At 50.8% G+C, this 15712-nt stretch overlaps 2 protein-coding genes across 11 annotated transcripts in view; one reads left to right on the top strand and one right to left on the bottom strand.

The window, feature by feature from the left end:
- Htr2b (5-hydroxytryptamine receptor 2B) overlaps positions 1–15712 on the top strand; it is a 748006-nt gene that overhangs the window by 560931 nt on the left and 171363 nt on the right. The window lies entirely within an intron of this gene.
- Armc9 (armadillo repeat containing 9) overlaps positions 1–15712 on the bottom strand; it is a 137292-nt gene that overhangs the window by 7937 nt on the left and 113643 nt on the right. The window contains exons 22-23 of one of the 3 annotated variants that reach the window (XM_050123108.1): positions 15145–15281; positions 8903–9020 (exon numbers count right to left, since the gene is read on the bottom strand). In XM_050123108.1, the coding sequence (XP_049979065.1) occupies positions 8903–9020; positions 15145–15281 (255 nt within the window). Of the gene's footprint in view, positions 1–8902; positions 9021–10993; positions 13214–15144; positions 15282–15712 lie in introns of those variants that run through there. The other 2 variants (XM_050123109.1, XM_050123110.1) reach the window with 2 other exon arrangements.

The following is a 15712-nucleotide window of genomic DNA, read 5'->3' as shown; positions in this document are numbered from 1 at the left end:
TCTTTCTTTCTTTCTTTCTTTCTTTCTTTTCTTTCTTCTGAGACAGGGTTGCCCTGTACAGCTCTGGCAATCCTGGAACTCACTTCGGAGACCAGGCTGGCCTTGATCTCAGCGATCCACTCACTGCCTCTGCCTCCCGAATACTGGGCTTAACGGTATGCACCACCATTGCCCAGCAACACTTAATTTTTAATTGTGGTAAAATGCACATTCATTTTCAGTGCCAACCATCAGAAGGTGTAGTTTTACCTCATCCAGAGAAGGAACGATACTGAAGCAAGTGAAAACCACCTGCTCGAGCCACAGAGATTCCTGTGGCAGAGGCGGGGCTAGCGCTGAGCTCCTGGGCCTGTCTCAACCAAGTCCAGTCTGGGAGCCATGCGGTCCATGCAGTGGATCGGCAGAAGACAGGAGGGGGAAAAGAGAAGGACCCGGGCAGTGGGCACGGAGAGCTGTGCTCTCCTAGTCCACCATGAAAGGACACCAGCCTGTACCAAAGCCCAGAGAAGACTGCTGTTTTCCTGTGTCAAATGGGCTTTAGGTTAAGATTTGGGTTTCGCCAGTGAACTGTGAGTCAGTTAGATCACCCCAAGGAATCAAGCTGGAACTCCTCTGCTGGGATTTAGCTAACTCAGCCTGAATTAAAAAAGGATGACCTTTCCTGGTAGGAAGTAATTCTGCTAGCTGGAGCCCTTTGGACTTGAACTGCTGGCCTTCCCTGAATCTCCAGTCTGAACTCACTAACCCTCCATAATCATAGGAGCCCGCTCGGAAGACAGAGGCAGGCAGATCTCTGTGAGTTCGTGACCAGCATGATCTACAAATTGAGTTCCAGGACACCCAGGGCTCTTAGACACAGAGATGCGCTGCCTTGGAAAAAAACAAACAAACAAAAAACAAAACAAAACAAAACAAAAAAACCTCTCTCTCTCTCTCAGATACACATTCCGTTGTTATCTTTTGGAAGAAACCTGACTCACACTCTAAAAGTCACAGGGTGTTCTCTCTGCTTAGCAGAGTCAGGGAGAACCTTGCTGGGTCAGGGAGAACCCTCAGGCAGGAGCTCCCTCTGGCTGACTCTTCCTACTAGTGATGGGGATTGTTGTCCTTCCTAGAACACCAGGGAGCCAGCCCTTGGCTTAGCAGGACCCATGCCCAACAAAGCACTCCAAAGCTTGGTTGCTGCTGCAGGAGGAGGGTGTGCTGGCAGGGAGTGGTCACTGACTTCTCAGGGGTGATGGAAAGGGCACTGCCAGGGTTCCATCCCCCACGATGGGAGCTAGCTGCCCAGGGCCAGAGCTGGAACCAGGAAATGACCCCGGACGGATAGAGTACAGAGGAGGGAACGGGAAAAGGAAGTCCAGGAGGGCACTCTGCTGTGAGTTCCAGAAAGTCATCTGCTGCAGGAACACACGGGCAGTTTGACGTATGTGTTCACTGGGAGGGGCCCCAATATAGGCAAGGATTTATTAGGGTGCCACTTTATGTCAATTCATCAGTGGGGATATTGTGTTGGCCGGGAAGAGCAATATAAGAGGCCAGGGGCATTGCCTCTGCACTTGTGTTTTGAGTGCTGCCGAGTCACCCCGGCAGCTGAGCACCCCGGCAGCTGAGCACCCTGGCAGCTGAGCACCCCGGCAGAGGTCCTTTCCTTATGCAGGAAGCCATGCAGGAGGTGGTCAGGTGTTGCTCTCTGCTCTCTAGGTTTGGAAGCTGCTCTTGGTTTCTGCCACAGACACCTTGTCCTGAGAATAACGAGACTTAGACGATGGTGGAGACAGGGTGCAGACCAGGAGAGGAGAAAATGCTCCAGGTGAAGGCAGATAGGTCTAACATCCACCAACGGTTCACACCTGTGCACACAAACACTCGGCTCTCCTGTCCTGCTATCTATGGCCCTCTGATTTGAAAGGGTAATTTTTATTGGGATGTACAAAAATACCGTATCTTGAGCTGCCACATATCTGGTGGGGACACTTGAGGGAGAATAAAAAAAGCAACACACATGAACTGTTTCTCATATTTAAAAAGCAAAGCTGCTGGAGGGAGGGAATCTCTTTTATCTTAAATGCTTGGGGCTAGAAGTATTTTGGATTTAATTTTAAAACATTTTGGAACATATAGGTGCAATGAAATGTCTTGGGGACAGGATCCAAGTCTTTGTGGGGTGGGGCAGGGTCTTTCTAGGGCCAGGCTGACCTTGAATTCACAGATCCATCTGCCTTTGTTTCCCGAGTACAGGAATCAAAGGTGTGCATTACCATGCCTGGCCATGTGGGATCCAAGTCTCTCTCTTTTATGTGTATATGTGAGGGCCTGCATGTATGCATGTGCGTCGCGCGTGTGCCTGGCCTGGTCAGATAAGGCTGTCAGATTCCGCTGAAACTAGGGTTGCAGACTGCAGTGAGCTGCTTGGGGTGGGTGCTGGAAAAAACGCCAGGTCCTCTGCTGGTACAGTGCAAAGTTCCCAGAAAGAAGTCACACCTTTTATGGCACTTTCTACAGAGCTCATTAATTGCCCAGAGTGTCAATGACTTCGGAGTGGTGGGAGCATTAAAGGCAGGTCTAATACACTTTCTCTCGAAATAGCCATTCCTTGCCCTACTCCACATCTGACCTAACATCCTAGACAAATGGATACAACTTTTGGGAACGCATAGTCAAACCTCTAGTTCCCACCCACCAAAAGGCAGGGGAGTCACCAGATGTAGGGATAAGCCCTTCCCTTGGGGGCGGGCGACAGGATCTGAAGTCTATAGCGACGTTACCCCTGCACTGGAACCACCTCCTGGATGTTTACGACTTTCTTTGTTCTGTGACTATAAAACCACCATCAGACTGTCCACACTGGGACACTGAATTTGGGGTGACCTAAATCTGAGTTTCTGGGTCCATAGTAAACTCTTATTCCCTCTGAGATGAGCCCTGTGTTTTGGTGTCACAAGCAACAATTCCCCCGTCCCAGGACCACATCTTATTGCAGAAATTCATTTATGCTTCTGGGCATGGTGGCACACACCTTTAATCCCAACACTAAGAGGCAGAGACAGGTGGTTCTCTATGGGTTCAAGGTCAGCCTGGTCTTCACAGTGAGTTTTAGGTTAGCCAAAGCCACACAGGTAGGCCCCGCCTCAAAGAACAACAAGAAATCATTTACATTTCATGTGTGCATTATATGAATCTGCACAATATAACTTGAACATAATTTTACAGCTCTTAGAGACAGGCTCTTGCCAGGCTTAGTCACACATGCCTATAATTCCAGCACTCAGGATGCTAGGTTGGGAGGGTTGCAATGATCTTGAGGCCGGCCTGGGATATACAGTGAGACTTGGTCTGAAAACCAAGAAACAGACAACCACCACCACCACCAACAAAACCAAAAAAACAAGTCTTGAGTGTAGCTATGTAGTTCAAGCTAGCCTGTAACTTTCTTTTGGTGTGTGCACGCACACGGTGTACGTGTGTATGTTTAGGGATGCATGCAGGCACGTGACCGCTCGGAGGCCAGAGGGTGAGAGCTGGTCTCTGTTCTATCTCTTCCACCGTATGCCCTGGACACAGGTCTCTCACTGAACCTGGAGCTCACACGTGTTTTGTTTGTTTGTTNCACAGTGAGTTTTAGGTTAGCCAAAGCCACACAGGTAGGCCCCGTCTCAAAGAACGACAAGAAATCATTTACGTTTCATGTGTGCATTATATGAATCTGCACAATATAACTTGAACATAATTTTACAGCTCTTAGAGACAGGCTCTTGCCAGGCTTAGTCACACATGCCTATAATTCCAGCACTCAGGATGCTAGGTTGGGAGGGTTGCAATGATCTTGAGGCCGGCCTGGGATATACAGTGAGACTTGGTCTGAAAACCAAGAAACAGACAACCACCACCACCAACAACAAAATCAAAAAACAAGTCTTGAGTGTAGCTATGTAGTTCAAGCTAGCCTGTAACTTTCTTTTGGTGTGTGCACGCACACGGTGTACGTGTGTATGTTTAGGGATGCATGCAGGCACGTGACCGCTCGGAGGCCAGAGGGTGAGAGCTGGTCTCTGTTCTATCTCTTCCACCGTATGCCCTGGACACAGGTCTCTCACTGAACCTGGAGCTCACACGTGTTTTGTTTGTTTGTTTGTTTGTTTATTGGCTACACCAGCTGGTTAGCAAGCCCCAGCAATTCTGTCTTCTCCCTGTCTCCCCAGCACCAGGGTAGCAATATACCAGTACACCTGCCTTGTGCGTGGGTGCCGGGGACCCCAACTCAGGTCCCCATGGTTGTGTGTGTTCTCTTTCTCCAGTCCCATGCGTGGTAGTCTTGGTCTTCCTGTTTCTGCCTCCTACATGCTCGGGTTACATACTGTGCTACGACACACTGCTTCAAAAGCATTTGAAACTCTTCTTTAAAAAAAAAAAAAAAAAAACCAGGTTGGGCTGAGAGATGGCACTGGCTGCTCTTCCAGAGATCTTGAATTCAATTCCCAGCACCCACATGGTGGCTCACAAACATCTGTAATGAGATCTGAAGCCCTCTTCTGGCCTGCAGGTATATGTATATGCAGGGCACACATACATAAAATATAAATAAATAACATTAAAAAATAAGCCAGATGTGGTTGGCGGCACACATTTCTAATCCCAGCATTTGGGAGGCTGAAGCATCAATATTGTCAACATCAAAGTCAGTGTGGGCTACGGAGTGGGCTGGAGGGACAGCTTATCAGGTAAAGTACCTGTCACGCAAGTGTGACTGGAGCTGGAATCCCTAGACCTATTTATAAACATAAATGCCACTGGGTAGTCATGGTGAACCACTAAGATCCCTGTACATAGGAGGCAGGTGGAAATGGGCCAGCCAGACTACCTGAATCACAGAGCTCTGGATTCTGCGAGACCCTGAAAACCAATCAAGGAAGCCAGCCTATGTCAGCTTCATGCCCACAGAGGCAAACGCACAAATAAGAACCTGCATATACACTCGAGTGTGCCCCCACCCCACCCCTCACTGCCCAACAAAGAACAAGTTCTACTTACTATAAGGTCAGCGTTCAAAAGTTTCAGATTTGGGAGCATTTGGTTTTCAGTCTTTCAGATTAGGGGGGTTTAGAATCTATTTATTAAATAATCATTTCCTGTCTACATAAGAAAGGTCCTGGGTCTGGGATTAGACACGTGCGCTCCATCGGTGGGATGCCTCCCTTTCACTCAGCCATGGTGCTTTCTGGGTCTCACAGGGCCACCTACAGACCGTGTGCCAGCACCGTGCCAACCTGTGGTGGCGGCCCTGAAGATGGTGGAAACGCAAGCTGCATTCACGGTGATCTCCTTCCTGGAGGCTGACGTCTGAAAACCAGCCAGTGTTCAATGCAAGGAACAAGCAGGCGCCCTGTGTAGCTGGACTGAGTGCTAATTGGGGCAATGCCTTGGCCAAATGTATTCTCCTTGCTTACCCTGTCTTTTTTTTTTTTTTTTTTTCGAGACAGGGTTTCTCTGTGGCTTTGGAGCCTGTCCTGGAACTAGCTCTGTAGACCAGGCTGGTCTCTAACTCACAGAGATCCGCCTGCCTCTGCCTCCCGAGTGCTGGGATTAAAGGCGAGCGCCACCACCGCCCAGCTTACCCTGTCTTTTAAAACACGATATTTACTAATTTTGTGTGCATGTGTGTAGGTGTGAACGTACTGTGGCCCATGTGTGGGGGTCAATGACACTGTGTGGGCGTCAATTCATTCCTGCCATGTGGATTTTGGGGATCAGGTTGTCAGGCATGGTAGCAGGGGCTTATACTCACAGATCCAACCTGCCGGCTCTGTTTTGTTTTGTGAAGCTTGGAACAGGATCTTGCTATGTAGCCCAGGCTGGCCTTGAACTCACAGTCTGGTGCAATAGCTGTTTTTTTTGGGGGGGGGTGAGGGGGCGGTGGCGCACATCTTTAATCCCATCAATAAATGTATTTTAGAAGCCTGGTCATCTAGTGAGCTACCTGATAAGATGGACAGCTCCTCCTATATTGAACAGACACGGCAGAGGAATCACCTACTCTGGAGTGTAGCAGTTTGTCGAGTGAGAAAAGGATACCGGGGATCAGAGTGGAGACACCACTGTTCCCTGCCCCTGCCAGCTCTCACCCTATCTTATCCAGGCTTGCCTCTGCGTCACCACCACTTCTAAACCTATTCCTGATTTTATCAGGGTTGTTTGTTTGTTTTTAACAAAAATAAAAGGAAAATAATAAAACAAAAGTCTGGTCATCAGTGTTTCCCAGTGACTTAATGCTGGGATTTGAAGGAGCTGGCAGGAAAGTCAGATGCTTGCTGCTCAAGGTTGGGGACCTGAGTTCAAACCCCAGAAAATACACAGCGGTTGTCCTCTGACATACACATACCCCGGCCCACCTTCCAGCCCCACACTGTGTGCATATACAAACTGATTATGGGTTTTTAAGAAAGAAAAGGAAAGTTTTTATCCGGGAGAGGAAGAGGGAACAGTAAGGCTGGAACTTTATTTCTGGTTCCCCAAAAGCCATTTTATAAAGCAAGGCGGGTGCTGCAAAGTCCTGGAAAGTAGCCTGCGTGGCAACTGTGTCCAAAAGCCCCAGGAGCTGGACCAACGGGGCAGCACTGTCATTCCGTGTGTCCAGGGCTGTGACTGCCCAGACACCCCACTCTTCCGGGATGAGGCACTGTCCCTATCCCAGAGGCAAACATTCCCTGCCAAGCCTGTGCAGATAGCCTTGTCTCCAACGTCCATCCAACGTGCTTTCTGACAGCCAGGAATGGGGACACGGCGGCAGCCACCCATCCTCGCTGTCTCTGAGGATGGGGGAATCAGCTGGCCATCGGACAGCACCCTTGGCGCCTTGAGTGTGGGAGAGGGCTGTGGCTGTCCTGAGCCTGTGGTCAGGGGTGTGACCTGTCTTTGTGGTCAGGTAGGAGGGAAGGGTGCCTGGCTGAGATCCACAAGGGGACTGAGCTGAGGTCAGCCCAGAAAACAAGAGGTTGGGAGCCAGCAAACAGTATTCCCTGCATGGTCAGGGTGGGGTGGGGGTGGGGCAGCGTGTCCACTTCCCTCTTTCCACCCTATTCTTCCTCATGTGGAGCCCCTACACTTCGAAAGAGCTCAATTCTGTGACTGACACCAGATGAAGGCACCTAAGAGTTCAGCTCCGAGGGGCATCTGGGCCCAGCTGGGTGTAGTGGGGGTGCTCCCAGGAGAGCTTTGTGAAGGTGCCCTGCCACTGTGAGAATGGCTATTTTTAGGGAAAGGGCCGTCTTGAGTGGTGAGCTTCGGAAATGAGCTCAGCATTTACAGGAAGAAAGAGGCCCCAGCACAGGAAGGGCAGACTTGGCAGTGCTGAGGAGCGGGAGAGGCCCCTGTGGTGGGGGAGCAAGCAGGCAATGTGAGGAGGCTGTGGCTGACTTTGATCCTTACCCTCACTGTAGGAATCCCAGGGCCAAGGAGCCCCAGCTGGTAGACAAGCTCCCCTCCAAGAAGGCGAGGAGGGCCTTGGCAGACTGGTTAGTGAGGTGGAGCTGCGCACACCACAGAGGAGGGGCTTCTTTTGACTCTAGATGCCACTGAGGTGTGTGTGTGAGTGCTTGAGCGTGTGTGTGTGTGTGTGTGTGTGTGAGAGAGAGAGAGTGCGTGCATGCGTGTGTGTGTGTGTGTGTGTGTGTGTGTGTGTGTGTGTGTGTAGGGGTTCCTGCGGGTACTACTGGGGGGGTGCTCACTGAAGATGCAGATGGCAGCACCTCCCAGTCTGTTAGAAGGCTGGTCACAGAAGGCCCTTGCGGCCACTGCCTCATTCCTCCCATGTAGAGTCCAAGAGCGCTCGCCCCTTCATCACTCTCGAGTTCCATTTCAGTGCTAGAGACTGGATCCTCCCTCTTGAGGCTGCTCTGCCTGCAGGGCTGACCAGAGAGTTGGAGGGCCTGGAGAGGACAACGGAGGCCCCTCCCTGAGGGGGGTTTCTGAAAGGGCTGCTGAGACCCTCAGAAAGGTGCTTTCAGACTGTGAAAGACAGCGATCCACTGAGGACCCATCTGTGCTCATCTGGGGTAGAGAAAGGAAGAAACGTCTGTCTTGTTCCAGGGACCTCCGCCCGAGCACTTCCTGTCACTCTCCATCCATCTGTCTCCCTCCATGCTACCTTCTGTGAAAGCTAAGAGCCTGCTGCCCGGATCACTTCTCCTAAGCACTCCCAGGGGGTTTCCTTCCCTCATGCCCTCATTCCCCCTCCATCCTTCAGGGGGTCTGAGTGATATCTAGGCCAGCCAAGGCTACACAGTGAAGCCCTGTCTCAAAAGCAAACCAAGGGGCTGGAGAGATGGCTCAGCAGTTAAGAGCACTGGCTGCTCTTCCAGAGGTCTTGGGTTCGTTCCCAGCACCCACATGGTGGCTCAGAATCACCTGTTGTGGGACCTGATGTCCCCTTCTGTCGTGCAGGTAAACATGCAGAACACTCATATATAAAATATAAATAAATTTAAAAACCCAAAACCAACAGAGTAAACATAGGACCGTATGTTGACAACGGCTCTCAGGCAGCATGTCCCCACCGTCCCTCGGCTCTGACACACTCATGGGCCACAGGTACTCCCACTAGGCATATTCACCATGTTTCGGGGTCCAGAGAAGTCTCTTTCACTTTTCTTGGGACACAGGAGTCCTCTAAAACACTGTATATCAGCCAGGCAGAGGTGGCACATATTTTTAATCCCAGCACTTGGGAGGCAGAAGCAGGTGTATCTCTTGGGTTCGAGGCCAGCTTGGTTGAGTAGCAGGATAGCCATGGCTACATAGGAAAACCCTGCCTCAGAAAGGATTCTGTCTATCTAGCCTGTGGGGCTGATCCCGAGCACCTGGTGTCTAAGTGGGATACCAGGACTCACAACATCCATCAGCCTACCTGGTGGTATGTCCACTGTCTGGGTCCTGGACCACGTCATTTGGCCAGCTGGGAATCAACCGAGGCTCTTCTTGATATCCAGCTGGTAACCAATCTCTTGGCTTGGGATCCATAACTGCTGGAGAGAAGACAGGGCCCAGTACACACCTGCCCTGGAGTCCCCTAGGAGAGGACAGGGCCCAGTACACACCTGCCATGGAGCCCCCTAGGAGAGTTCAGGGCCCAGTACACACCTGCCCTGGAGCCCCCTAGGATGTTCTTTCCTACGCTGGGCTACACAACCATGGAAGACCCGACCCCAGGCCTACATGTGCTGGATCCCAGGCTCTGACTTCACAGACCTGGACTTATTAGCCCTGCAGTTTGGGATCTCATGGGCAAGGGGCACAGTATGGGAGGTGCTGCCCCTTCCTGTGCAGCCTCCAGTCTCCTCTCTGTCTCTGGGGAAGCCAGCCAATAGTCATGGGACTGTCTCCCTGGTCTGTTCACATCTCCACACAAGGCTGGGAGGCATAGTTTTTGTTTGTTTTGTTTTTCGAGACAGGGTTTCTCTGTGTAACAGCCCTAACTGTCCTGGAAGTAGGTCTTGTAGACCAGGCTGGTCTCGAACTCACAGAGATCTGCCTGCCTCTGCTTCCCGAGTACTGGGATTAAAAGGCGTGCGCTACCACTGTCCAGCAGCATGCTTATTTATTACAAACAAATATAACCAAGTCTCCTGTCCTTGGAATCGCTAAGTCTGGCAGCTTTGTATTTAAGATAGAAATGGAGCTGGCACTCAGTTGTCTGAGGAGACACCACCAGGTTGGACCCTCAGCATGCTCACAGGAGGGCAAGCAAGTGGTCACTGGCAGGGTTAGGCTGCCAGGACACCTGGACATTATGCTGAGCTTCTGTGGAGGCTTGGAGACAGGCCCATGTTGTCTCCGTTTCAGTCCTATGCCCATCCTCTGCTCAGTCACTGTTAGGGTGGCACTATGACAGGGTCCTGGCTTGCTGCTCCCTTGATCCAAGCTTCTTTCTAGTCTCCACTTCTGTCCCCTCTGAAGTATGACTATTCAATCTTTCTTTCCTCTCTGTCTCTCTGTCTCTCTGTCTCTCTGTCTCTCTGTCTCTCTCTCTCTCTCTTTCTCTCTCTCTCTCTGTCTGTCTCTCGACAGAGTTTCTCTGTGTACCTCTGGCTGTCTTAGAACTCACGCTGTAGACCAGGCTGGCCTTGAACTCACAGATCCACCTGCCTTTGCCTCCCAGTGCTGGGATTAAAGGTGTGCACCACCACCTAGTCAGTCTTTTTCATTTTCTCTTCTTAGTTTTACACTAAGTATAAAGGAACCTATCCTGTATTTCCTTTCAAATCCAGACCGAAAAGTTTTTATTGACCCAAACAAGAAATCCATTTCCAATATGGAAGCTAAAGGGTAGTTTTGTTGCCAGTCTATCTGGGCCTAGAACTTTTGGCTTCTGACTCTCTTCTCTGAGGGGCCAGGGCAGGGCTTGTCTGCAGTGGCTGAGCAGTGTGCTAGAACTAGGACCAGGGGACAAAGGCTCAGCCTACTGTATATGATCTGATCGGACACACACCAGGCACTGGCTCTACATGGGGAAAACCTCCACTCACAGCTTTCCAAGGTTACCACCAGGCCAGGAAAGATCTCTAGGCCTGGACTTCCTGAGGTCGGGGTCCAGGGACAGCACAGTGACGGCAGGAGAGAGGAACAATGGTGAGCTCCCTGGAGCCCCTGCTGAGGCTTTTGTTCCATCCTTCCTGTGATGGTTAATCTTTGTTGTTGTCGTTTATTCTTTTATGGGTGTAGAGTGCGCCCGAGTGTATGCATGTGCACCATGTGAACGCAGGAACCTTCAGAGGCCAGAAAGAGGCATCCAGCCCCCTGGAACTGGAGTTTACAGGGGGTTGTGAACCGTCATGTGGATGCTGGGAATCCAAGCCATCTAAGCCAGTCCAGTCCAGTTTTGTTTTGTGTTTTTGAGACTGGTTCTCCCAGGCCTGGAACTCACTATGTAGACCAGGCAACCGTGACCTGCCTCTGCCTCTCTAGGGTTGATATTAAAGATGTGTCCTCCACACCAAGCTGATGGTTAGTTTCTTCTTTTATTTATTTTCTTAAGATGTATTTATTCTTACTTTATGTGCATGAGTGTTTGCCTACATTTATGCATGTTTACCACACGTGCACCTGGTCCGCAAGGCCAGAAGAAGGTGTTGGACACCTTAGAACTGGAGCTACAGATAACTGTGAGCCAAACCTAGGTCCTCTGCAAGAGAAGCAAGCGCTCTTAACCACTGAGGGATCTTTCCAATTCTTATATATAGTTGCCAAAAATATTTTATTGAATGGATAATTATATAGGCTATAAAATTTAAAATGTTTTCCCCATTTTTGACAACCGATGCCTCTCAGAATATAGCTCTATAGGCACATGAGTTTTGTGTTTTCGTAATCTCATAAAGCCATGATGCCTGGCATTTTGGTTCACATTTCCAGGGCCTGCTCACAAGTGGAAGGTCCCATGTGGATAACTGTAGGTCTGCTCATGGAGTTCACAGGCTGAACTCCCACAAGCTGCAAAGCAGAGTGTAAGGGCTTGTGATCCAACCTGTTCCTGTCTCGGTGCACAAAGTGGATGCCGTTACCTGGGCCTAAAATGAAGGTTCTGCCTTGCTGAGCGGGGTCTCCTTGGAAATCAAAAAGTGGGCCAGCTACTGCCCACCACAGGCTCTGACGGCTTCCCAAAAGCATGCTGGACTTTATGTGGGGGCTCTGTCCTGAGGAGGAAATTTCTTCACCTCTTTTCATTCCCAATCTTTGATAAATTTCTCTCTCAGGATCAATACAGAGACAAAGTCTCTCTGTGTAGCCCTGGCTGTACTGGAACTGGCTCCACAGACCAGGCTGGCCTTGAACTTGGAGATATGCTTGCCTCTGCCTCCCGAGTGCTGGATCGCCACTGCCTAGCTCTGATGGTGAGTTTTATTACCAACCTGACAAGAGTCTAGAATCCCGTGGGAAGGGAGTCCCAATGCAGGCCGTGTCTAGATCAGGTGGGCCTGTGGGCGGGGACCCTTGATTAATAGGAAGCCTATATGTGGAACCATTCCCTGGGCAGGCTATCCTGGATGGTATAAGGATGCAGAAAAAAGTGAACACTGGCATCCATGACTGCCCTCTGCTCTTGCACGTGGGTGTGATGTGACTGGCTGCTTCCAGTTCCTGCTGCCTTGACTTCCCCACAACGGTGGTTTGTAATCAGAAACTGAGCCAAATAGGCCCTTTTCCCTTAAGTTGCTTTTGCCCAGGTATTTTATTGTGGCAGCCAAGGCTGCCCGCTTCTCTTGTCCTTCTTTCAGCACAGGGCACACTGTAGATTCTGGGGCCCCACCTAAGAAAAATGGGCCCATGGACAGAGCCAGGATCTGGAGGAAAGGGCACCACCAGCACACACAAGCAGCTACCGGGGAGACACACTGGACAGGGGTGCCTTGTCCGCAGTGAGTCTATTTCAGACAGTGCTGGGCACCTGAACCCCGCATCTGCTCATTCTGTGTGATTTTTTTTTCAAAGGTGAGATCTCAGGACACAGCCCCAGCTGGACCTGAAACCCACTTGCTCTGTAGGCCAGTCTGGCCTTGAACTTGCTGCAACCCTCTTACCTCTGCTTCTGAGTACTGGGAATACAGGGCCTAACTGGTGTGCGGTTGAAACTCAAGTTATGTGCTGGTGACTGGGGAAGAACTTTCCTCAGGCCGACTGACAGTATCCAACGGGAAGAAATAAAACAGTGGACAAGATGGGGCAGGGAGAGCTCAAACCATCATTCCCTCAGGCCAGGGCTGGTGAGAGCTAGATTCTCCTTAGACCCCCATAAGAAGGGGCAGCGGCCAGTGGATTAATTGACGTGTACCCAGGGGCCGGGTGGCTGTGGATGGGCCAGGATGAAAGGACGGTAGAGGAGAGGTGAAGTCTACACCAGGCGCAGAACAAATGCAAACCAAATGCCTCAGTATCAGGGCCTGGCTAGCAGATGGTGCCGGAGACGGACGCGGAAGCGGGAGGCAGCCGAGAGCCTGGGACCCAGACTGGCCAAGTAATCAGGTGGGTAAGGAGCTGACACGTGGAAGACCATCCAGCACTTGGAGCAGGCTAGCAGGGTGTGCTCATCTGGGAGAGATGGCTGCCCCAGGGTCTGGGGTATAGCTGCTGCCATACTAGGCGGAGGTCCTGGGAACTTCTCCTGACTACCACAGCGGAGTGCCCCGATGGAATTCATGGAAGAAACTGGAATCTGTTAGGGCTGAAACGAATTCACATTGGCTTGCTTTCTTTCTCCATCTGTCTCTGCCCCCTTCTCTCTCCTCCCTGTCTCTCTCCTGCTGCTTCACCTCCCTGGACAGGATCTGTGTAGTCCTCCTGCTTTCGCCTGTGAGTGTCCTGGGATGACACACGAGTGCCAGTACACCCTTAGTCAATATCAATATTGATTGTGGCAGCTGCCACCGGTGCCACCTCGTCATGTCTACGCACAAGCTCAAGTACCCCGGACCCTAACAGCACCATGACTCTAGCTGAAAGACAGGAAGGGGTGCTGGTGGTGTGGCTCAGTGGTAAGGCACCTTCCTGGCATGTGTGAGAGACTTCATCCTCTGCATCAGCAGGACCAGCAGACGCCCTGGATGGCCCAGCCCATCCTTCACGGTGACGTCACACTTAGTGAGATTTACGACTAACTGCAAATACAGGCCAAATAAACCAGATAACCACTGGCCAGTGACTTGGCAAAAACCTCTGAAGCTGCCCATAACCAAAAGGACCCTTGAGTGTCCCCCTCACCGCAAGCCATAGGGACCTCCCTTGGGCTCAGTCACTAGCAGGTTCCTCAGTGTCTGGGCACAGGAACCTTTGACAGATCAGGTCCTCCTGAGATCGCATTTGCTATTCTGTGGCTTTCCCTACTGGAATGGAGGTTAGAGTCTCATCTGGCAATCACAATCCTTGCAATTTCCTTCTGAAAATTAAAAAAAGAAATACTCTGTATACTTCTGATCCAAATGCTTTTTTCTCCCCTCTGGCATCTAAAATACACTTTCAAGCCTCACCAGTTTCAGTTTAACTCCACTGACTGACTGGGTCCTTTAAACTACATCCTGGCACATTCTGATGCCATGGAGCCTGCAGACACATGGCTGTACCCTCAGCATGAGACTCGGGGCTGCTGGAACCTGGTCAGGCTGTATTGGGATGGTTTAGATAGGTTTGGGAATGTCCTGAGGTTCATTTGGCAGTGCAGAGGTGGTGACATCTGTAGATGTTAGGTCTAGGGCATGGCGATTAGGTCATGGCCGCCTCACCTCCTAGGGGAGGGTGCTGAGGCAATCATGCTGGGAATCTCATTGGTCCCCTCAAGAATGACTGCCATGAAAACAAAAGAGCCAGCCTGGCCCCCTTGGATGCTGGCTTCTTGTCTTCTAAGACCCGTATGCTCTGGGTCTTTTGTATGCACACCCATCAGTGCTGGTGACCTTGCTGTGACAACCAATGAGGCCCTCGTGAGAGGCTGAAGCAATGGAAACACCGGGTCTTAAATCTCCAGTTTCCTAAATTGTGAACTAAGTTAACTTATCTTAAAGTACCCAGCCCCAGGGGCTGCAGAAAGAGTTCAGTTGGTAAAGTATTTGTTCTGAAAACATGAAGACTGAGGTCAGTGCCCAGCACCCACGGACACACCAGGGCACAGTAGTGTGCACATGTGATCCCAGTACTGGGGAGGGAGAAACAACGACCTTTGGGGCTTGCTGGTCAGCCAGCCTAGCTGAATCAGTGGGCTCCAGAATCAGGGAGAGACCCTGCCTCAAAAAATAAGGTAGAGAGAGACAGAGAAAGACACCCAATGTTGACCCCTGGCACACATAAAATGAAATATCCAGTCGTAGGCATTTTGTTATAGCCATGGAAAATGGACTAAGCCAGATAGCAAACTGAGCTGGCTATGCCAAAGTCTCCCATTAAACCAATTTCCAGGAGCTGCTAGATGTGAGCGGTAGACACACCGCTTCAGCGGGATCTGGGAGACAAGCCCGGCACCCCTCTGTCAGTGTGGACTTCTGTGATCCAGAACCGTGGCTGAGGCCAGGCTGCTTCCTAGGAGCAGACATGCACCAGCTGTTACTTCACTTGGATTCTTGAACCGGGAGCTCAGGCCCGGCTCTGCACCCACAGGGTTCTTACATGGAGAGGGTGTGCCATGCCCAGCAGCACCAGGTTTGCCGTCTTTGCGGATGTCTGGCTGAGTGGCTGGTAGGGCCTGCAGGCAGCTATGTCTGGCTTGTTGGGCATTCTGGGGAGAAACGAGATGGTCGCCCAGCCTGCAGAAAAACATGAAACAAAACAAACAATAAATACAGATAGCAGGGAGGTAGTCGAGGCGGGGTCTCTCACTGACCTGGAGCCCACTGATTCAGTCAGACTGGCTGGCTTGGTGGCAGCCCAAAGAGATGCAGGAGGTGGCTGTGCCTGGGATTCTTTTGGGAAAAGGACATTTTAAACCATACTTTTGTTAGTTTTGCCTTTTGAAGTTAAACAATTGTTACATTATTTAGTGTGTGCCTGTCCTGTGTGCCCGCCCCACGGCACACGCACGGAGGTCAGAAGGTTGCTTGGAGCAGTTGATTCTCTGCATCATCTGAGAACCTGCTGACGGAACTCAGATCATCAGGCTTGGTGGTGAGCGAGAACCTTTACTCACTGGACCAGCTTACCTGCCAGCTTTTTTTTTTTTTTTTTTTTTTTTTTTTTT

This window comes from Alexandromys fortis, unplaced genomic scaffold (assembly GCF_014885135.2).
Source record: "Alexandromys fortis isolate MF-2015 unplaced genomic scaffold, M_Fortis_MF-2015_v1.1 scaffold_213, whole genome shotgun sequence".
In the NCBI taxonomy this organism is placed as follows: Eukaryota; Metazoa; Chordata; class Mammalia; order Rodentia; family Cricetidae; genus Alexandromys; species Alexandromys fortis.
Note: the sequence above shows the minus strand (reverse complement) of the source record. Positions and strands in the feature narration are given on the sequence as shown.